Source organism: Oncorhynchus keta, chromosome 35 (genome assembly GCF_023373465.1).
Source record: "Oncorhynchus keta strain PuntledgeMale-10-30-2019 chromosome 35, Oket_V2, whole genome shotgun sequence".
In the NCBI taxonomy this organism is placed as follows: domain Eukaryota; kingdom Metazoa; phylum Chordata; class Actinopteri; order Salmoniformes; family Salmonidae; genus Oncorhynchus; species Oncorhynchus keta.
This window is the reverse complement of record NC_068455.1, coordinates 48,053,752-48,077,852: the sequence shown is the minus strand read 5'-3', so window position 1 is coordinate 48,077,852 and position 24,101 is coordinate 48,053,752. Positions and strand designations below refer to the sequence as shown.

General features: G+C 45.1%; 1 protein-coding gene across 5 annotated transcripts in view; it reads left to right on the top strand.

Annotated features, from left to right (window-relative positions):
* Positions 1-24,101, top strand: part of LOC118368574 (protein Smaug homolog 1-like) — a 78,521-nt gene that overhangs the window by 32,796 nt on the left and 21,624 nt on the right. For all 5 annotated transcript variants that reach the window (XM_035752777.2, XM_035752779.2, XM_035752778.2 and 2 more), the window contains exon 3: positions 9,324-9,905. In XM_035752777.2, coding sequence (XP_035608670.1) covers positions 9,324-9,905 — 582 coding nt within the window. The remainder of the gene's footprint in view (positions 1-9,323; positions 9,906-24,101) is intronic.

Genomic DNA, 24,101 nt, shown 5'->3' with positions numbered 1-24,101 from the left:
TCCCTCCCTCAGCCCTGGTCTTTCTTAGGAGAAACCTCACTCCCAAGTTAGCGTGTCAGCTCAGTATACTTTCGGGAAGCCAGCCCTGTCTGCTGCTATACTTAGAAACGGAGTCAGCCCAGTCCATTTGCACTGGTGTCTCCTCTCCTCTCTCTCTCTCTGTGTCTCTCTCGAACTGAACTATCAGGGGCTCACAGCTGGATGATAGCTGAACTAGCTGAACTAAATGACCCTACAGAAGGACTACTACATGACTCTATATGTGTTATTTCGTCATTTTGATGTCTTCACTATTATTCTACAATGTAGAAAATGGTAGAAAATAAAGAAAAACCCTTGAATGAGTAGGTGTGTCCAAACTTTTGACTGGTACTGTACATTGGCTTTGTCCCTACATACTGGTGTATGTTAGTTTCCCTCCCTTGTCCCTTTTCCTCCCAACAACCACTGATATGGAACAAACTTTCTGGTGGAAGTTAGATTGTAGTGACTTATCCAGTCTTTTCAGGTACATGTGTCAATGGTGGAGAATGAGAGGAAGCCTTCTATTTGTATTGGGACACGGGTAGTACCTCCATTTTTTCCTTCTCCATAGCCTACTCTCTCTCTCCCCCACTTTTCTTCTTTCTCTCCCTCTCCATTCTGTGGAACATATTATAAGTTGTTTGGTTGTTATGGTAGGTGCTGGGGCTACAGAGGACTGGAGCAAGTGTATGTGTGGGGGGGGGAGATTTCAAAGAGAACCTCTGTCTAATCAGCTCTGGTTTGGGGATATAGCATCACCTCTGGCCCTGCTCGATAACTGCATTCTTCAGCTAGGACCTGTGGTATGCCAGCACATTCCTCACTGCTGAGCTGGAGAGTCCATTCGGGAAGGGAGGGATATGGCTGGGAAACCTTTTTCCCTATTTTTTTCTTTCATTCCCCCCTCTCGTCTTTCTTTCCTTCTTTTGTAGAAGGCTTCCAACCCCCCTACTTGGTCTTTCGTCTCATTCTGAATTGCCTTTTCCAAAGTTGACATTTTGTAAGTTTTACCCTCCTTCGTCCCGTTACTTTTCCACGCCTGGAAAATCCTGTTGAGTTGTTGGTCGTGGGTGTAGGTGGCACAGTGGGTCTCTTGCCATGGCCCAACACACAGTATTTTTCTCTCTCTGTGTGGGTAAAAGTACAGACCAACCCATTTTGCCGTGACCCCACTCTGCGAGGGTGTCTCAGGCAGAGTTGGTATATGAAAAAGGAAGCACAGAATCATTTACAATGTCATTGTATGCTGTAGCATTAATATTTCCCATCATTGGAACTAAAAGGCCTAGCCCGAACTATGAAAAACAGCCCCAGACCATTATTCCTCCGCAACTAAACTTTGCAGTTGGCACTATGCATTGGGGAAGGTTGCGTTCTCCTGGCATCTGCCAAACCCAGATGGTGAAGCATGATACATCTCTCCAGATAGCTGCTCCAAAGTCCAATGGTGGTGAGCTTTACAACACTCCAGCCGACACTTGGCGTTGCGCATGGTGGTCTTAGGCTTCCACTTCACAATAACCGCACTTACAGTTGAACCGGGGCAGCTCTAGCAGGGCAAAAATCTGACAAACTGACTTGTTGGAAAAGTGACATTCTATGACCGTGCCACGTTGAAAGTCACTGAGCTCTTCGGTACGGGCCATTCTGCTACTGTTTGTCTATGGAGATTGCCTTGCGGTGTGCTCTATTTTATACACCTGTCAGCAACGGGTGTGGCTGAAAAAGAAGAATCCATTAATATGAAAGTTTGTCCATATACTTTTGGCCATGTAGTGTAACTGCGCCTAAAGGCTAAACTGAGACCCGTCCAGCTGTTGTTGGCTCTTGTTCTTTCCAACCCCCGGGGGTGCATCTCTAGTGGTATTTGAGTCTCGTCTTCTTACCTTTGTACTGTAATGATAATGTGTAAGCAAATTCCCAGAGGGCGGTTTCCATATTGCTTTTCACCTGTCCTGTGTTTTCAGATCAGTGTAGATGCAGGAGAGGAGACGAGGAGAGTATGTGAGCGTGCGAGCGCACTCAGGACTTTTGTATTCTACATTGTTGATTGTGTGTGTGTCTCACAGCACAAGATGAATGGATACCCGTTCAAAGATGCACGTAACATAATCCCATTTCAATAAAGTGTGATCAATGTCGCTCTTCCCGGACAGGCAAGGAATAGATGAAGAAAAGTGACACTTAGAGGGAGGAAGACTTGTGGTCTCAAGCTGTTTTTGGATGTCATCTATATGTGAATACAGGGAGGAAGTGAAGGGGGAGAGGAGGGAGGGAGGAAGTGAGAATCCCAGAGTTGTAAAAGTGGCATCCTATGACAGTGCCACGTTGAAAGTCACTGAGCTCTTCGGTACGGGCCATTCTGTTACTTATGTTTGTCTGTGGAGATTGCCTGGTGGTGAGCTCGGTTTTATACACCTGTCAGCAACGGGTGTGACTGAAAAAAGCAGAATCCATTCATTTGAAGGTTTGTCCATATACTTTTGGCCATGTAGTGTAACTGCGGCTAAAGGCTAAATCTCACGTTGTGAAGGCAAATGTTACAGGAATACGCTGTGTTGAATAGAACGAGTCGCCCCCTATTGACTCAACACTCTAAAAATGCCCCCGGTAGCGTGGCGGGCGCGGAGAGGGCCCCGGGACCTGTTTGTTTTGCTGACAGGATAAATACAGGACCGTAGGGTTAGGCCCCATAAACCTGGCTCTAAACTCAGCCATGAGGTAAACTTCAGACGGAAAACAGGCAGCGCTGGGTGGATGGTGGCCCAAAGCATTGTGGTGGGGGAGTGGCGGGCTAATAATGGCATTTTTGGGGGCCATATGGAGTGTTTGGTGTGCACGCAATGTGTGGTGGCTGGCTGGATGTTTTTCGGGTTGATGTGCTCTTCTGGTCTCGTATAAATAGGGTGTTATCTCTCTCCCGCCCGGCGTTGTTGGGACTGTGTGTGATGTTGACCAGAACTATTTTTAGAACAAGGGTAATCATGTGTCTGACAGTCTCTCCCTGTCTGTGTGTGTGTGTGTGTGTGTGTGTGTCATCTCAGCCAATTATAAAAACCACTTGTGCAACTAATTTTCCACGGTGACTCAACATAATTCCTACACCTGGATGGACAATAGATGAAGAAGTGGTTGTCTGTCTTGTATCTGTACAGAAGTTATGCTTCCCGAGCTGCTGAATTTGCATCCAACCCTCTGACATTTGATGTCTCAAAGTTTGATTTAATTCAAAGGGGACACTTCCTGTGAACAGTTAGTTGGCTATGTAATGGGTTTGGCATGGACCCAGTGACCACCTCTCTCTCTCTCTCTCTCTCTCTCGATGTTATACCTCTCCCTGTGTCTTTCTCGTGTGTATGTGTGTGCTCTGTCTGTCTCTGTGTGAGTTCACAAACCAAAGCTGTTGCTTGTCTATGAAGGACAGCCAACCACTGCAAGATGTGTAATTTGTCACAGCTCAGGCAGCTTGAGCGAAGTGGGACCATGTGATGGTGAAGCCAGGTCAGACTGACTTACAGTGCGGGATGTTTTTTATTTTTTATTGTGACGTAGCCTAGCCTACAACCTGGCTTCCCACTGCCATGACGACCATTTGAAAACTCCTAAGTTCATTTTTGTAATCCTTCTTAAAGCAGAGACCTCCCTATCTATAGGCATCATTTATTTTGGAGTGGGCTTGAAGAGTCTATTTTGTTTAGAGTTGTCTGTCTCTTTGTCATTTCTACTCTGCCGGCAAGTAAAATGATCTACGGTGTTGGTGGTGATGACAAACCTTTTCCTTCCTGTGGTGACCTGTATGAGGGCTTGGTTTCATAGGAATCTAATCCAAAGAAAGAGCTTGGAACCTCTAACCCTGATTTTTTTTATTTCTATGGTTGATAACTGTCTCTTCTGTATCATCCGTGGGGTTTGTGGCACCAGACTTGCAGGGAGACGGTTGGGCTGAGCTCAGGAAGTGCGAGAACCACATGCCTCTGCAAAGTGACCCAAGTGGAAAAACACGGCTGTATTTATACACTGAGCGAAGGACGCACCCTTTTTGATGAGTGCCATGGCTGCTGGTCCAAATGACACCCTGTTCCCCTATGTTCATTTAGCATAATTTTTGTATTACAATTCTTTTTATCGTATTTTGGGGAGAAAATGTGGTTTCTTTCTGAAGAGAAAGAAACCAAATATGGCCCAATGCAGGAATTTTAGAAAGCCACACCCTCTGCGACAGCGGAAAAAGTGTTTTGTTTGCTGGGCCGGGGTGCCACGTGGAGTTCACCAGGCAACACTGCATTGTCTAGTTGAGAGAACAGGCCCAAGTCCGGCTGACTGAAGGAGGGTAATCCTTTGACTGGACGGGGGGGCTTGGAGATACTGTGAATGTGATCCACACATTCCCAGAAATGACCTCTCCCTCTGTTAAGGCCAGTCACCATACCCTCAGAGTTAGGTTGGAGAGCACAGAGGGAGCTATTAGAGAGTGAGAAACTCAGAGACTGACATCTCAGCGGGAGAGACAAAAATGACTAGGAATGGGAGAGACTGAGGGAGCGATGACTCAGGCCCAGTGAGGGGAGGTAAGGAGCGGCATCTCACTGTTTCCTTTCTACTTCTACAGCCCCTCAACAGTGTCTGCTCTGCTTTTTAATTGATTTTTTCTTCTCTCTCCCTTTTCTGCTGGACTTGGATGAGGTTAACACTACCCTGAGGGGTCAGCAAGGGTGGGGATAGAGGGAGGAGGAAAGCAGAGGAGAAGTCTGCCACAGACTTCAAAACTCTCTCTCCTTGTTGCATTCCTCTGGGTTCACTCGTGGCTTGTTTCCCTAGCCTAGTGACCACACTTTGACCTCTGACCGCTGTAAACTGACCTCTTGACAGGCAATGTCTGGGCAGGTTTCTCTTTCTCCTTATTTCCCCCTCTTTTGTAAAGGAAGTGTTCTCATCCACTGAGACTCGTCCAGCTGTTGTTGACTCTTGTTCCTTCCAACCCCCGGGGGTTCATCTCTAGTGGTATTTGAGTCTCGTCTTCTTACCTTTGTACTGTAACTGTAATGGTGATGTGTAAGAAAATTCCCAGAGGGCGTTTTCCATATTGCTTTTCACCTGTCCTGTGTGTGTGTGTGTGTGTGTGTGTGTGTGTGTGTGTGTGTGTGTGTGGTCGGTACGTGCGCACTCAGGACTTTTGTATTCTACATTGTTGATTGTGTGTGTGTCTCACAGCACAAGATGAATGGATACCCGTTCAAAGATGCACGTAACATAATCCCATTTCAATAAAGTGTGATCAATGTCGCTCTTTTCCCGGACAGGCAAGGAATAGATGAAGAAAAGTGACACTTAGAGGAAGACTTGTGGTCTCAAGCTGTTTTTGGATGTCATCTGTATGTGAATGCAGGGAGGAAGTGAAGGGGGAGAGGGGGAAGTGAGAATCCCAGAGATGAGTAGGCTATTGTGTTAGCTGCCTGCTGCTCTCATGCACAACTAACCCCTTAGAGAGAGAAAGCGAGAGAGGGGGGGAGTGGATGAGAAAGGGAAGGTGGAGGGAGAGGAAGGCCAAGTAAAGAAGGATGAGAGCGACCGTAGGATTGGAGAGTCAGTGGATAGTGAAAGCAATAAATGGGGAGGTGAGGGGCGTTACAGGGGGTCATGAGGACTTGATTACGAGATAAACTGGGCCTTTAGTCCAGCCATAGGCAGTAGGTACAGCACTGGGGCATCACTCTATGAGAAAATACACCTACATCTTCTCATTCCCAGGTTATTTATATATTTTTAAAATGTAACCTTTTATTTAACTAGGCAAGTCAGTTAAGAACAAATTATTATTTACAATGACGGCCTACTGGGGAACAGTGGGTTAGCTGCCTTGTTCAGGGGCAGAACGACAGATTTGACCATGGCAGCTCGGGATTTGATCCAGCAACCTTTCGGTTACTAGTCCAACACTCTAACCACTAGACTACTTGCCGCCCCCTGCCCTTTTGTTGACACCTGCAGATACTGTAGATGGTCTTGAATACATGCTGGTGCTCCTTCTTCCAGAGATAACATCCCTATATTTCGACTGTGTCAATCACCATATTCTTATCGGCAGACTCCGTAGCCTCGGTTTTTCTAATGACTGCCTTGCCTGGTTCACCAACTACTTTTCAGAGTTCAGTGTGTCAAATCGGAGGGCATGTTGTCCGGTCCTCTGGCAGTCTCTATGGGGGTGCCACAGGGTTCAATTCTCGGGCCGACTCTTTACTCTGTATATATCAATGATGTTGCTCTTGCTGCGGGCAATTCCCTGATCCACCTCTACGCAGACGAGACCATTCTGTATACTTCTGGCCCTTCCTTGGACACTGTGCTATCTAACCTCCAAACAAGCTTCAATGCCATACAACACTCCTTCCGTGGCCTCCAACTGCTCTTAAACGCTAGTAAAACCAAATGCATGCTTTTCAACCGTTTGCTGCCTGCACCCGCATGCCTGACTAGCATCACCACCCTGGATGGTTCCGACCTAGAATATGTGGACATCTATAAGTACCTAGGTGTCTGGATAGACTGTAAGCTTTCCTTCCAGACTTATATCAAACATCTCCAATCCAAAATCAAATCTAGAATCGGCTTTCTATTTCGCAACAAAGCCTCCTCACTCATGCCGCCAAACTTACCCTAGTAAAACTGACTATCCTACCGATCCTCGACTTCGGCGATGTCATCTACAAAATAGCTTCCAATACTCTACTCAGCAAACTGGATGCAGTTTATCACAGTGCCATCCGTTTTGTTACTAAAGCACCTTATACCACCCACCACTGCGACCTGTATGCTCTCGTCGCCTGGCCCTCGCTACATATTCATCGCCAGACCCACTGGCTCCAGGTCATCTACAAGTCCATGCTAGGTAAAGCTCCGCCTTATCTCAGTTCACTGGTCACGATGGCAACATCCACCCGTAGCACGCGCTCCAGCAGGTGTATCTCACTGATCATCCCTAAAGCCAATACCTAATTTGGCCGCCTTTCCTTCCAGTTCTCTGCTGCCTGTGACTGGAACGAATTGCAAAAATTGTTGAAGTTGGAGACTTTTATCTCCCTCACCAACTTTAAACATCTGCTATCTGAGTAGCTAACCGATCGCTGCAGCTGTACATAGTCCATCGGTAAATAGCCCACCCAATTTACCTACCTCATCCCCATACTGTTTTTATTTATGTACTTTTCTGCTCTTTTGCACACCAGTATCTCTACCTGCACATTACCTTCTGATCATTTATCACTCGCTAAATTGTCATTCTTCGCCTACCTCATGCCTTTTGCACGCAATGTATATACTATTTTTTTTCCTACTGTGTTATTGACTTGTTTATTGTTCACTCCATGAGTAACTCTGTGTTGTTGTCTGTTCACACTGCTGTGCTTTATCTTGGCCAGGTCGCAGTTGTAAATGAGAACTTGTTCTCAACTAGCCTACCCGGTTAAATAAAGGTGAAATAAAAATAAAATAAAAAATAAACATCTTTACTTGGTCCTGAAGCAAGCAGTGTAGACTCAGGTTTGAGTGTTTTATCCCTGGGCATGGTTGTAAGCGTACATGTGTTCTGATTGAAAAGATCACATTGTCCTCTCACACTCACTCCCTCTCTCTTTCCCACTATTTTGTTGCTCTCTTTTTCTCTCGCACACTCTTTCCTTTCCTTACACTGCATCCCTTTCTCCTCTTCCCCTCTGTCTCCCTTTCTACCTCCTCTCTCTCTTGCCGTCAGGGCGCGTGAACTTTAAAAGTTGCAGTGCCAAAAAAAAGCCCAAGCTACTGAAGGGGACACTTAAACATAGGCCAGCCAAAGAGCCGCCTGCCTGTGGTCCCCATTAGGTGACATCTGTGTGCTTTCTAAACAAGGAGTTAGCCTTGCCTCGTTCCTAAACAAGCCTCTGTACTCAGGACATGTCCCAAATGGCACCCTACTCCCTATATAGTGCTCTACTTTTGACCTATGGGCCCTAGTCAAAAGTAATACACTATATAGGGAATAGAGTGCCATTTGGGACAAAACCTTTGTTTCTGTGACAAAGCTGTGACCTCTGGAGAATACTGTGTACTGTAGTATTATTCTATCATTTATTATTTAGATATATTTAGTATTTATCTATTCCCTCTTGTCATGTATCAGAATTAGAGATGAGGACTACAGTAGCCTACATCTGCCCGGCCTGTTATGTTTGACCAATGACGTAAAGGGTCACACAAACATGCACACATCCCGATCCCTAAACAGGAAGTTAACCCCTGGGCCGACTGCAGTATCCTCTACTCTTACAATACATTCTCCTCTATTCTCGGTGTCGATCAGGCCTGAGCCCCACAGCTTCAACCCGGATGTATGTATAGCCTCTGTCCAATCTGATAGGAATGACGCAATGTTTCTGAGACTCATGCTTCTCACGGCTGCAGTGCTGAGACAACAATAGGCTCCACGACCTCACAGAATAGGTATAGTAACCACAGTGCCTAGGGCTCAATTAACTACCTACCCACCCACTCTCGACTTCTAGATATTCCTTTTATTGTCCATTCTTCCTTGATGTTATCACTGATTTAGGCATAATTGGACAAGTGAACTCCACATGGCTTTCACCTGTCCATTCATTTCTAACCCGTGATTACTTAGAGGAAGGAGGGGGTGCACTTTTAAAGAATTTGAACGTGGCGTTTTGAACAAGAGGAAAATAAAAAGCTTACACCTCTTAATCAATCTTGTCCTTTATCGCCTCTCGTTCTTCCATCCACCCCTTGCTTTCTCCGTCTGCCCACCATCATGTGTGGTTGTAAACAGGTTATTGATTATTTTATGTTCCTGTCAAGTCCTGTTTAAGGTTGGGGAAGGCATCTGGATTTCCTACAAGCAAGAGCTCCCACAACAATTGTTTGGGAATACCTGAATACTTAGATTTCTTCCAGCTCCCATAATATGTTGGGGATAAGTTGAGAATCTGTTGGAATGTGAAGAGAGAGTGGCTTTGCCTGGAGTTCTGTCGAACCGAAGGCCAAATCCACCCTGCCTCTTTCCTTAGAGAGAACAAGCTAATACAAACACCATGGGTCTATCCCGGGCTTCACTCAGCCCAGTGCGAAGGCAATTACAGAACATTTCTACCGAAAGATATTGTGTGGAACAGAATTGATGTTCTGACTTGCTGGATAAGGGATAGTCTCACACACATTGCTATCTGCAAAATGCAAAGTACTGTAGATTTTTGTACTAACCCTTCCTCTCTCTTTTTTTTTCTCTCCACTCCCCTCCTCTCTTCCTCCCCCAGTGGTGATCAGCCAGTGGCAGGGCGAGCCCAAGGAGCGCGTCATCTCCCTGGTCCTCACCCACCTGCCCCTGCTCAAGCCGGGCAACGTCGAAGCCAAGGGCGAGTACATGCGCCTCCTCCCCCGCATCCTGGCGCACACCATCGACCATGGCCGCCACCTTGAAGAGTCACGGCAGCTCCTCTCCTACGCCCTCATCCACCCGGCCACCTCGCTGGACGACCGCGCCGCCCTCGCCCTCTGGCTCAACCATCTGGAGGAGCGCGCCGCTGCCCGGGGTGACTCTTTGGAACGGCCACCCCCCGTCCCGGCCTCACTCCATCAAACGCCCCCCTCGACACACTCCTTGTCGGGGTCCAGTTGGAGTTCCTCAGGGAGCCACCTGGGTCAGCTGTACCACCACCAGCGCTACGGCTCGGATGATAGGCTCAACGGCTGGCAGGGGTCCAGGGACTCGGGATTGGGCAGTGGTTGGCACCAACAGCAGCAGGGGCATGGAGGGTGTGAGAATGGCGGGCACCTGGCACTCTACCCGTCCTCCTCGGTGCCTGGGAGTATCAACACGGTTGGCACGGGCGGGAGCAGTGAGTGGCTCTTTTTCGATTTCCTGCTTTTTGTAGGTTACGTCCCAAAAGTCTGACATAGCTTCCTTCCCTTGTGTCTTCTCCTGGTTTACTTTCTTTCTGGATCAGCACTGATCTGAAAGCAGTCCAATCAATTAAATTGAATTCATAAAGCCCTGTTTACACCCTGTTTGCATAACAGTAGTAATCTGGCTTATCTTGCAAAGAGCAAGTCATTAAGTTTGAAAAGCTACCCAGGCTTTTCACCGTCAGTTGTGGTGAATGAAAGGAGACGAGGAAAGGAAGCTGCGTCGAGCCGTGGCCTTCTCCACCACTTATGGTTGTTTTTGTATTTGAAGACTCACACTCTTAGCAGCATGCTCAGCAGTTGCATGTGCTTAATCAGGGTTCCTGAATGCTACTGACAAGAGGGTGGTCTTTATTAAAGGGATTTAACTCACCTCCGGACTGTTTGAAATTATAGTTTAGTGGGATTTACAATGACATGTTACACCTCTTTAGTGTATTAGCAACCGTTTCAAATAAAGGGTCTTCCCGTTTGACCAGACCTGGGCTAAAATACTATTTGAAATATTTCTAATACTCTTTTTTTTTATTTTTTTTATCCTGTCTGGAGTGCCAGGTAGCCGGGATTTGCAGTTTTGTGACTTCTGAAGTATTTGAATGAATGTTCAGATAGAAATATCATGCCTCTCTATGGAGAATAAGGAATCGTGTCAGCTCTATTTGTGATATTTCTATCTGCAACGATTTCTAATAGGACTTAAACCCAAGCCTGACCCTAACCCAATACTATAGGTCTGAAGGTGCCATTATCTGTCATCATCCAAGTTATTCTTCCCTAGCTTCTCATGGTATTATTTTTCTACAACTTTTTCTCTCTGCGTTTTTCTACACCTATTGTTAACTAAGCACATGACAAAATCTAATTTGATTCGATTTTCAGTACGAGAACATTCTAGATGAGGTCAGGCCGTCACATAGGTAAACAGACTCCAAACAAACAAACCCGGCCAGCCAGTAGCCACATCTGACAAAGGAAAGAAAAATGTCTGCCTGCTGTGTGGAAGTCTAAAGCGGTAGGTGGGTGTGTAGGCCCTACTGTGCTCCAGCACCCCAAAGCCAGTCAGATTGAACATGTCTGTGGTTAGAGCAGGATATTTCCAGCCGAAGAATGCATTGGTATTTTTTTTTCTCCAATGAAGGAGACAGCTGAGGATATAAATAAGGACACATTTAAAGCTCTGGGCCAAGCACAAGATCCTCTTTTATTTTTGACTAGGCTTGGGAGTTTCAGCAGTATGTCCATCGCACAAAGGAACGATTTCACAACTCTAACCTAGAGTTGCCCTTCTTTTAGCCAATGGTCGGTCCCTGTGGGATTAGCCAGCCAATCAGCCAGGATGTCTAAATTGCTGAAAACAATTTGGGTTGTGCACAACTTTGTAGAACGTTCAGATAGAGATATCTCACGTACAACAAACATGCCTGATATGTAGAATCATGTCCGCTCTATTCATGACATTTCTATTTGCAACAATCCACAATGTTTGCTTACTGAATGTGGCCCTAATAATCCTCACCCCAACGCAAGTAAATTTACTGTCAGCCAAAGTGGTTAGGTTAGAAAGAATTTTAGCTTATACCCACATTAAGTAATTTTCTCTAGTTTGATTTTATATTCAACCATTTCAACCAGTGAAGTCATTGGACTGTTCTAGACTACCCAAGAAGTGTTTAGGAATCCCCATCTCTAGATCTGATAAGTATTTTTGCGGCTCCTGAGTGGGGCAGTGGTCTAAGGCACTGCAGCTCAGTGCTAGAGGCGTCACTACAGACCCTGGTTCGATCCTGGGCTCTATCCCATGGGGCAGCGCACAATTGGCCCAGCGTTGTCCAGGTTAGGGGAGTGTTTGGCCGGGGTAGGCTGTCATTGTAAATAAGAATTTGTTAACTGACTTGCCTAGTTAGATAGGGACTTTTAAGCTTGAAAGTTTGACTAGAAATATTCCCTAATTTGGAGACTGGACCCCAAAAATTATTCTTCCCCCACAATGAAATTGGGTGGGAGGGACTATGGAACGGTCTCCATACGTTCATACGCATGTTAGTATGTACAGTCGTGGCCAAAAGTTTTGAATGACACAAATATTAATTTTCACAAAGTCTGCTGCCTCAGTGCCTTTAGATTTTTTTATTCAGATGTTACTATGGAATACTGAAGTATAATTACAAGCATTTCATAAGTGTCAAATGCTTTTATTGACAATTACATGAAGTTGATGCAAAGAGTCAATATTTGCAGTGTTGACCTTTCTTTTTCCATACCTCTGCAATCCGCCCTGGCATGCTGTCAATTAACTTCTGGGCCACATCCGGACTGATGGCAGCCCATTCTTGCATAACCAATGCTTGGAGTTTGTCAGAATTTGTGGGTTTTTGTTTGTCCACCTGCCTGTTGAGGATTGACCACAAGTTCTCAATGGGATTAAGGTCTGGGGAGTTTCCTGGCCATGGACCCAAAATATCAACGTTTTGTTCCCCGAGCCCCTTAATTATCACTTTTTCCTTATGGCAAGCTGCTCCATCATGCTGGAAAAGGCATTGTTCGTCACCAAACTGTTCCTGGATGGTTGGGAGAAGTTGCTCTCGGAGGATGTGTTGGTACCATTCTTTATGCATGGCTGTGTTCTTAGGCAAAATTGTGAGTGAACCCACTCCCTTGGCTGAAAAGCAACCCCACACATGAATGGTCTCAGGATGCTTTACTGTTGGCATGACACAGGACTGATGGTAGCGCTCACCTAGTCTTCTCCGGACAAGCTTTTTTCCAGATGCCCAAAACAATCGGAAAGGGGATTCATCAGCGAAAATGACTGTACCCTAGTCCTCAGCAGTCCAATCCCTGTACCTTTTGCAGAATATCAGTCTGTCCCTGATGTTTTTCCTGGAGAGAAGTGGCTTCTTTGCTGCCCTTCTTGACACCAGGTCATCCTCCAAAAGTCTTTGCCTCACTGTGCGTGCAGATGCACTCACACCTGCCTGCTGCCATTCCTGAGCAAGCTCTGTACTGGTGGTGCCCCGATCCCGCAGCTGAATCAACTTTAGGAGACGGTCCTGGCGCTTGCTGGACTTTCTTGGGCGCCCTGAAGCCTTCTTCACAAGAATTGAACTGCTCTCCTTGAAGTTCTTGATAATCCAATAAATGGTTGATTTAGGTGCAATTTTACTGGCAGCAATATCCTTGCCTGTGAAGCCCTTTTTGTGCAAAGCAATGATGACGGCACGTGTTTCCTTGCAGGTAACCATGGTTGACAGAGGAAGAACAATGTTTCCAATCACCACCTTCCTTTTGAAGCTTCCAGTCTGTTATTCAAACTCAATCAGCATGACAGAGTGAACTCCAGCCTTGTCCTCGTCAACACTCACACCTGTGTTAACGAGAGAATCACTGACATGTCAGCTGGTCCTTCAGCAGTGGAAATGCTGAAATGCAGTGGAAATGTTTTTGGGGATTCAGTTCCTTTGCATGGCAAAGAGGGACTTTGCAATTCATCAGATCACTTTTCATAACATTCTGATGTATATGCAAATTGCCATTATACAAACTGAGACAGCAGACTTTGAAAATTAATATTTGTGTCATTCTCAACTTTTGGCCACGACTGTACAAACTTGTTATGGCTGCTGTCCCTGTACAGGGATCAACATCAGGGGAAATTTCAGAGTGACAACTTCAACCCAATTCCCAACACTGGCGACTTCGTGTGGAAGCTGTAGGAACTGTAAACTGGGCGCTATCTATTTTCCCTTGCCATAGACAATACAGAGAACTGGCGGAGGGATATTTTTTGTTTTTTAAGTTTTCCTTGGGGTTTTGCCTGCTACACACGTTCTGTTATTGTCACAGACATGATTTAACCAGTTTTAGAAACTTCAGTGTTTTCTATCCACACATACTAATCATATGCATATACTATATTCCTGGCATGAGTAGCAGGACGTTGAAATTTTGTGCGATTTTTAACAAAAAGCTGAAAAAATTCACACGCTCTTTAAGATTAAGCCAGATGTACACAACATGATTTTGGCCCTTATTTACCTGTCCCAGACAACTTTTTTGAATCGGAAACAAAATACCCATGTTGTTGACTACTCAGGGTGCGCGGTCTTCATCGACGCTTGTTTAATGTGAGCAGGTTAGAGGCACAATCTGAGGGTTACCAGTCCCGTCTTTGAGCAGTCCCAGAAGTCCGGATATTTTCAAACATGGTTGATTTTTATTTAGACCTGTCTAAAATAAAGAATGGATTTATTGTAAAGGTGTAGGCTATATTACATGGATTTATTATACTTTTAAAAATGTAGTTGTTCCAAAGGTCAGCATCAGTGGCTTGTGTGGAAGCCAGGAGATGCAAAATGTGTGGTGCAGTGGTCTATGGCTCTGTCGCAGCCGGCCGCGACCGGGAGGTCCATGGGGCGACGCACAATTGGCCTAGCGTCGTCCGGGTTAGGGAGGGTTTGGCTGGTAGGGATATCCTTGTCTCATCGTGCACTAGCGACTCCTGTGGCGGGCCAGGCGCAGTGCACGCTGACCAGGTCGCTAGGTGTACGGTGTTTCCGTGCGGCTGCAGCTGGCTTCCGGGTTGGATGCATTTACATTACATTTAAGTCATTTAGCAGACGCTCTTATCCAGAGCGACTTACAAATTGGTGCATTCACCTTATGACATCCAGTAGAACAGCCACTTTACAATAGTGCATCTAAACCTTTTAAGGGGGAGGGGGGGGGGGTGAGAAGGATTACTTATCCTATCCTAGGTATTCCTTAAAGAGGTGGGGTTTCAGGTGTCTCCGGAAGGTGGTGATTGACTCCGCTGTCCTGGCGTCGTGAGGGAGTGTGTTCCACCATTGGGGAGCCAGAGCAGCGAACAGTTTTGACTGGGCTGAGAGGGAACTGTACTTCCTCAGTGGTAGGGAGGCGAGCAGGCCAGAGGTGGATGAACGCAGTGCCCTTGTTTGGGTGTAGGGCCTGATCAGAGCCTGGAGGTACTGAGGTGCCCCCCTCACAGCTCCGTAGGCAAGCACCATGGTCTTGTATCGGATGCGAGCTTCAACTGGAAGCCAGTGGAGAGAGCGGAGGAGCGGGGTGACGTGAGAGAACTTGGGAAGGTTGAACACCAGACGGGCTGCGGCGTTCTGGATGAGTTGTAGGGGTTTAATGGCACAGGCAGGGAGCCCAGCCAACAGCGAGTTGCAGTAATCCAGACGGGAGATGACAAGTGCCTGGATTAGGACCTGCGCCGCTTCCTGTGTGAGGCAGGGTCGTACTCTGCGGATGTTGTAGAGCATGAACCTACAGGAACGGGCCACCGCCTTGATGTTAGTTGAGAACGACAGGGTGTTGTCCAGGATCACGCCAAGGTTCTTAGCGCTCTGGGAGGAGGACACAATGGAGTTGTCAACCGTGATGGCGAGATCATGGAACGGGCAGTCCTTCCCCGGGAGGAAGAGCAGCTCCGTCTTGCCGAGGTTCAGCTTGAGGTGGTGATCCGTCATCCACACAGATATGTCTGCCAGACATGCAGAGATGCGATTCGCCACCTGGTCATCAGAAGGGGGAAAGGAGATGCATAAGAAAAAAAGTGAAGGATCTGCATAAGAGGAATGGTCCAAAATCCCTCCAAATGTGTTCCTTAACCTTGTCAAACATTACAGGAAAAGACTCCATGCTGTTATTCTTGCCAGAGGTGGTTGCACTAAGTACTAAATGAGTAGTGCCAATAATTATGAAACCTTGATTTTGGTTAAATGTATTTTGTATTAAATAATTGAATGATTTTGGTTGGTTCCATTGAAACATTAATAAAGTACAGTTTTTCTCACATGTTGGTATTTTGAGTTTATCTCTATAACTATATTGTTTATATATGTTTAAGCATTGTTTGTGCATTGCCAGTCAGGAGTGCCAGTAGGTATTACAGATGGGATCAGGGAGAGTTTGAAAATGTCAATGAAGACACTTGCCAGCTGGGTAGCGCATGCTCTGATTATGGGTTCTGTTAGTCCCTCGGGCACTGTGGCCTTGTGAATGTTAACCTGTTTAAAAGTGATCACACAGTCGTCCGGAACAGCTGGTTTCTCTTCATTGTGGCACATGCACCTGAATGCACTCATGACTCCTTTTTATGGTCACCAAAATTATGATCGGTTTCCCTGAATTGCATAGTTTATAATTTAGCTAGTCATATTGGCAATATAACAGGTTTTCAAATGATGCCCATCGGACCCAGATTGAGATTTACAGTGGACCGTTTTTGGATTGTGTAAACAACAACTGTAAAATGTTATGGCCGGGATACAGGTTTGTGTTTCAAACCAAAAAACTGTGTTTTCGCTCTAGTTTCTCAACGGCACAGCTAGGACAGCTCAAGAAAGCACCTTTCTAGTTGAAGACTCTTCTTTGAGTTATTAAAGTGCTTTGACATTTATTAGGAACTGTGCCCACTTTGGAGAGGTGTATGTGGCCACTTGGAGAAACCAGTTAGTCCTCTCACTCAAACCCTTGTCATTATTTTTTATGATGTTGTGCCTGCCCCACATTTGTGACCAACCACCTGGATTCGGTCCTATATAGCAACATTTGAAATGTTGTTTTATACATTGGATAAAAGTCTCAGAGCTAGAAAATGGTATATCATACACTACAGTTGAGGGACAAAGGGAAAGTAATTCTGCTTTGAAAGTTAATCAACTTGTAACCCCACTTTTGAGAAAATCGCCCATTAATGTTTTGATACATGTGTTGGAGAGCTCTCTTTTTTTTGTCTACACCCATTCAGCATTGTTCACACCCTCTAAAGCCCCACCCATCTCTTCCTTGTTCCAAGATGGCGTAGCAGTCAGATGTGTTTTTGTCTTGTCCCTTGTAAACAGTTTTTCCTTGTTGTCCAAGTTTTTTCATATTTTAATATCACTTTCCATCGATGGACTAAATATACTCTCCTGCAACCCGCCTCACCCAATGTGGTACGGATCTGCTATTTTAATACTTAAGAACCAGAACTCCCATCAAAAGCTAGCCAGCTAATTGGCTACTAGCTAGCCGCGGCCCGCCAGCTGTCTGTAGCACGTCGAACTGTTGGCTTAAGAGGCCCATCGGACAAATTCTTTGGCCACTATACCTAGTTTGCCAATTGGCCTGGTTTACCACACGGAGCCCTGCTGATCCGTCTTCAACAGAAGCAAGTCAGCTAACTAGCTAGTAGTCAGATAGCCACTGCTAGCGGTCATCAGCTACCTCTAACACGGACAACTGCACAACGCAACTCAAACCAGAGCAAATCTGACTTATTTTTCTCCATATCTCCGAATTCCTACCGCAACCTCTGAACCTTTTTTAAAAGAAAATTCTTCACATGAATCATCGCAGCTGCTATCCGAGTGGCCACTCCTGGCTAACGTCCCTGTCCCGACGCAAGAACCAATTAGCCTGGAGCTAGCCCTGCCAGGCCCATCTCCCAGCTAGCCAAAGAAGCCCATCAGCCACTCCCTGGGCTACAATACCTGTTTTGCCAACTGACCCGGACCCCCGGCAACCCATCACAACTGGACCACTGACGTGATTTGCGTGAGGGGGTTTTCTCAACTGGCTCCGCCGTCGCATCGTCCCCTGTATGCCCATCCGTTAGCATGCAAGCTGTCCAGAGCACATCGGACAAATGCTTTGGCCACCATACCTATTTTGCCAATTGGCCTGGTTTTTCCACACGGAGCCCTGCTGATCTGTCTGCCAACGTAATAGCACGGGGGGGCCACAACAGACTTTCGTTCGTCGCAACATCCCTCCAAGGTCCCTCTGCTAACTTGCTAGCTGCCTGAAGACACTCACTGGACTCCCGCTAACGTCAATATGTCTTGTCCATTGCTGTTTTGGTTAGTGAATATTGCCTTATTTCACTGTAGAGCCTGTAGCCTTGCTCAATACGCCTTAATTAACACTTTAGTTCCACCTACCACACATGCGATGACATCACCTGGTTTAAATTATATTTCTAGAGACTATCTCTTTCATCGTCACTCTATGCACAGGTTTACCCCCACTGTATTCACATCCTACCATACCTTTGTCTGTACATTATGCCTAAATGATATCATAACCGCCATCGATAAGAGACATTACTGTGCCGCCGTATTCATCGATCTGGCCAAGGCTTTCGACTCTGTCAATCACCACATTCTTATCAGCAGACTCAACAGCCTTGGTTTCTCAAATGATTGCCTCGCCTGGTTCACCAACTACTTCTCTGATAGAGTTCAGTGTGTCAAATCGGAGAGCTTGTTGTCCGGACATCTTGCAGTCTCTATGGGGGTGCCACAGGATTAAATTCTCGGGCCGACTCTCTTCTCTCTTCTCTCAATGATGTCGCTCTTGCTGCTGGTGATTCTCTGATCCACCTCTACGCAGACAACACCATTCTGTATACTTCTGGCCCTTCTTTGGACACTGTGTTAACTAACCTCCAGACAAGCTTCAATGCCGTACAACTCTCCTTCCGTTGCCTTCAACTGGTCTTAAATGCAAGTAAAACTAAATGCATGCCCTTCAACCGATCACTGCCCGCACCTGCCCGCCCGTCCAGCATCACTACTCTGGACGGCTCCGACTTAGAATATGTGGATAACTACAAATACTTAGGTGTCTGTTTAGACTGTAAACTCTCCTTCCAGACTCACACTAAGCATCTCAATCCAAAATGAAATCTAGAATCGGATTCCTATTTCGCAACAAAGCATCCTTCACACATGCTGCCAAACATACCCTCGTAAAACTGACCATCCTACCGATCCTCGACTTCGGCGATGTAATTTTGTTAGTGGAATTTTAAATTCCTATATGTTTTGTAGCCAAAACCAAATTCGCACTCTTTCTATTTCATTAATGATTTGTAAGTTCATTAATTATGCATGAAGTAGATTGAGACCAGTCTTAAAAGCCAGGTAACAGCGTTTAATTCAAGAGAGTACTGCCACATACACATTTCCACAGGTTATAAAGTGAAAATGACGTCAGCCCTCTAGCTCTCGAGCCTACGCTCCACTCCTGAGGTCTCAAGGTCAGTCAGTATAAATCATCATTCTAGACAGTCAGGAGATAGGCCGTCCCTGCCACCTGGAGATTTGTACAAATGAATGAACTAAGGAACAGACCTTCATTGTTACTAAACTCCTGACTACATGATATACAATTGGGAATGGAAGCAAGAGGGAAAATTCATATGTACAGTACATTATAGCATTTGGACTAGTCAGTTCTGATTGGAATGTATACATAATTAGTCATTTCAACCATAATTTCCTCTAACACATTTATAAAATAGCCTCCAACACTCTACTCAACAAATTAGATGCAGTCTATCACAGTGCCATCCGTTTTGTCACTAAAGGTCCATATACTACCCACTGCTGCGACCTGTACGCTCTCGTTGGCTGGCCCTCGCTTCATACTTGTTACCAAACCCACTGGCTCCAGGTCATCTACAAGTCTCTGCTAGGTAAAGCCCCGTCTTATCTCAGCTCACTGGTCACCATAGCAGCACCCACTCGTAGCACGCGCTCCAGCAGGTATATCTAACTGGTCACCCCCAAAGCCAATTCCGCCTGTCCTTCCAGTTCTCTGCTGCCAATGACTGGAACGAACTGCAAAGATCACTGAAGCTGGAGACTCATATCTCCTTCACTAGCTTTCAGCATCAGCTGTCAGAGCAGCTCACAGATCACTGCACCGGTACACAGCCCATCTGTAATATAGCCCATCCAACTACCTCATCCCCATATTGATTGATTTATTTATCTTGCTCCTTTTTTTACCCCAGTATCTCTACTTGTATATTCTACTTCCTCACATCTACCAATCCAGTGTTTAATTGTAATTACTTTGCCACCACGGCCTAGTTATTGCTTTATAACTCCCTTATCTTACCTCATTTGTGCTCACTGTATAAAGACTTTTTAAAAATGTTCTACTGTATTATTGACTATGTTTTGTTTATTCCATGTGTAACTCTGTGTTGTAAGTGTCGAATTGCTATGCTTTATCTTGGCTAGGTCGCAGTTGCAAATGAGAACTTGTTCTCAACTCGCCTACCTGGCTAAATAAAGTTTAAATAAATAAAATAAAATAAAAAGGATTCACATGTGAGACCATGTACTAAACGACCAAAAGTTTCAGACTAAAGGCTGGTTTATACTACTTCTATTGACATGTTTGAAGACAGTTGTCTTCAAATATTCTATTGTCGTCCGTTTTGAAAAAGTATAAGCACAAAAACGACATGCTGCATGACATCTGCAGCATGGTGTTCCAAAATATCACAACTGGCAACAAGCCCATTCGCTTAAAAATGTATTTAGGATATGTCAATCTAGAAAACCAGGCAACTAAAAGCAACTCTCTAAACAATGTTTTTGTTAGCTAGCTAGCTAACATTCTGGAAACTAACGTTAAGTTAATGTTAACTTGTGAGTGTGACGAAATAAAAGCAGGGCATTCTCCCGCATGATTTTAGAACTTGGACACTCGTTGGCCTAACGTTATATCCTAATTTGACTTTGGTGCTGGTCATGTTGTTCTTCGCATTACTGTCTCTGGTAAACACACACTATATCAAATATAGTCAACGTTTATTTGTCACATGCCCAGGTTACAGAAGGTGTAAATAGTTCAGTGAAATGGTTACTTGCATAGTGCCGCCTTGTTTAGACATGTAGCTAGCTAGCTAAAAAATTAACCATAATGTTACAACCATGCATGAATCTGCGGATAACTAAAGTTAACCAACTAGGTTCAATGTTAGCCTAATGTTAGCTAGCTAGCTATAACTACCAATGCAAATTGCTTTCTGAGATACAAATAATATTACTACTCAGATTACACACGTAACGTTAGCAAGTGTGTCAGCCGGCTAACGTTACCTGGCTAGCTAACTGTACGCTATAACTTGCAATAAATTATTTTCTGACAAAATTAGAAACATGTAAGATCTTACCCGTGTATACATGGATGAACGCTTCTCCCTCTCTGTCACGGATGCCATGGTTGCCCTTAGTTTGAAGATGTAATCCATTTTATACAACAGCCTTCTGTATTTTCTCTTTTCGACTCCCACCCCATATTTGCAATTAAACGCCAGAATTTCCTTAGCTATCATACTCTGCCTCCACCAGGCATTCCGCTGATTTCAAAACTCGATCAACTTCTTCATTGCAGTTCTTCGTGATATCTTTCAAAAAAGCTGCAGTTGAATGGATTGTCTACTCACGCTGAGAAGCTCATGTTATAGACAGAAGCATGCTACATGGCAGACCAATCCATTGTGTGTGTCTTGCAATCCAACTCCTCTCTCGGGATGTCCAGCCCATCTACTATCTCAGCCAATTATGGATAGCGTGAAGGTTTCTGACTTTTTCTGTGGCTAAACCAACTAGGCTTGTAAGTTAATAATTGTATCCGTATTTACAAATGGCATTACACGTTTGTTATTAAGGCACGTGAAATTTCACATGTTCCAAAAGGCATTTCTGCCACAAAAAACGCTTTCAAATACGTGTTCAAATACCTCTCATGTGAAGTAGTGACGTGCGACACATGACTAGTTTCCTGAAATGAGTCACATTTTCCAGGAATATCCAGAGTATTTTCAGATATAGTTATCAACAAATGCGTCAAAGTACAGTAAATATAAAATACACGTAAAATCACCAGAGTAATGTTTGGATTCAGTCTTGTCAGGTGAATTGTTGTCCTCACCTTTTGGTATAATAATTTTCACAAAATCATTCCTCCCCATCTTTTACCGCACTGTACCTCCCTAGCCCCATCCCTTACCCATGTAAGGTAGCCTTTGTGGAGAGTCTATATGTAAGGAAAATGGCTAATATTTAGGGACTGGAGCATGTAATGTTAGCTGGGAAACTATTTTAAATCAGCCCGTGAAGTCCTATACATAGCCAAGCCAACACAGTTAGTGGTGCCGCATATAGGTAGAGAAAGAGACTGGCGGGCGGCACCAAGTGCTCTCCTGTACATCATCTCATTTGCCTTCTCAGCCAGAGTGCCCGCTCTAGCTTCTTCTGGAAGGTCTGTGACATATATATTATATATATGTCACTCACTCACAAATGGGACAGGTTTTGTGTGACCTGGCTTCTAGTTTCTTTTTTGTTAACTAGGCAAGTCAGTTAAGAACAAATTCTTATTTACAATGTCGGCCTAGGAACGGAAGTGATTCTCTAGGTCTCCGTCTTCTCTAGGTCTCCGTTTGAACACAAGGCAGGCTGTGTTGACTCGAAGCGGGATTCTGATTCTCGTAATACAACACCCTACGCCACCACCACCCCACCCGCAGTAGCTAGCCCCCTAACCACACAACTTTGAGTATGCAGCATGCTTGTTTATTTGTCAGGGACCATGTAATTGCACCAGATTTAGCTATAGCAAAAGTTAATCTGTAGTCCCTGGGAGGAGAACCATCAACATCAGTACATCAATACAATGCTACAATGTAACACACTATTAAAATATCTATGTATAAAACAAGCATTAGTGAGGTCAAGCACTTATGTTGGGCGACTAGGCCTGGCTCGCAGTCGGCGTTCCAATTCATCCCAAAGGTTTTCGATGGGGTTGAGGTCAGGGCTCTGTGCAGGCCAGTCAAGTTCTTCCACACCGATCTCGACAAACCATTTCTGTATGGACCTCGCTTTGTGTGCAGGGGCATTGTCATGTTGAAACAGGAAAGGGCCTTCCCCAAACTGTTGCCACAAAGTTGGAAGCACAGAATCGTCCACAATGTCAGTGAATTTTTTTTATTTATTTTACCTTTATTTAACTCGGCAAGTCAGTTAATAACAAATAACAAATTCTTATTTTCAATGACGGCAGTGGGTTAACTGCCTGTTCAGGGGCAGAACGACAGATTTGTACCTTGTCAGCTCGGGGATTTGAACTTGCAACCTTCCGGTTACTAGTCCAACGCTCTAACCACTAGGCTACCCTGCCGCCTTATAGCATTAAGATTTCCCTTCACTGGAACTAAGGGGCCGAGCTTGAACCATGAAAAACAGCCCCAGACTATTATTCCTCCTCCACCAAACTTTACAGTTGGCACTATGCATTCGGGCAGGTAGCGTTCTAATGGCATCCACCAAACCCAGATTTGTCCGTCAATAATCCAGAGAACGCGTTTCAACTGCTCCAGAGTCCAATGACGGCGAGCTTTACACCATTCTAGCTGACGCTTGGCGTTGTGCATGGTGATCTTAGGCTTGTGTGTGGCTTCTCGGTCATGGACATCCATTTCATGAAGCTCCCAACGAACAGTTCTTGTGTTGAAGTTGCTTCCAGAGGCAGGTTGGTACTCGGTAATGAGTGTTGCACCCGAGAACATAGTTTTACACGCTAAACGCTTCAGCACTCAGCAGTCCCTTTCTGTGAGCTTGTGTGGCCTCCTTGCTGCTGAGCCGTTGTTGCTCCTAGACATTTCCACCTCACAATAACAGCACTTACAGTTGACCGGGGCAGCTCAAGCAGGGCAGACATTTGATGTTGACAACCTATGATTGTGCCACGTTGAAAGTCACTTGCATGGCTGTGTGCTCGATTTTTATTTTTTATATATACACCTGTCAGCAACGAATCCACTAATTTGAAAGGGGTTTTCACGTAATTTTGTTCTCTCAAGTCGGAAGTTTACATACACTGAGGTTGAAGTCATTATAACTAGTTTTTCAACCAATCCACAAATGTATTGTTAACAAACTCTAGTTTTGGCAAGTTGGGTAGGACATCTATAATATAATAATAATATAATATAATAATATAATAATAATACATCTGTTTTGTGAAGATGCTGGAGGAAACAGGTACAAATGTATCTATGTCCACAGTAAAACGAGTCCTATATCGACATAACCTGAAAGGCCGCTCGGCAAGGAAGAAGCCACTGCTCCAAAACCGCTTATAAAAAAGCCAGACTACAGTTTGCAACTGCACATGGGCACAACGATCATAGTTTTTGGAGAAATGTCCTCTGGTCTGATGAAACAAAAATAGAACTGTTTGGACATAATGACCATTGTTTTGTTTGGAGGATAAGGTGGAGGCTTCCAAGCCGAAGAACACCATCCCAAACGTGA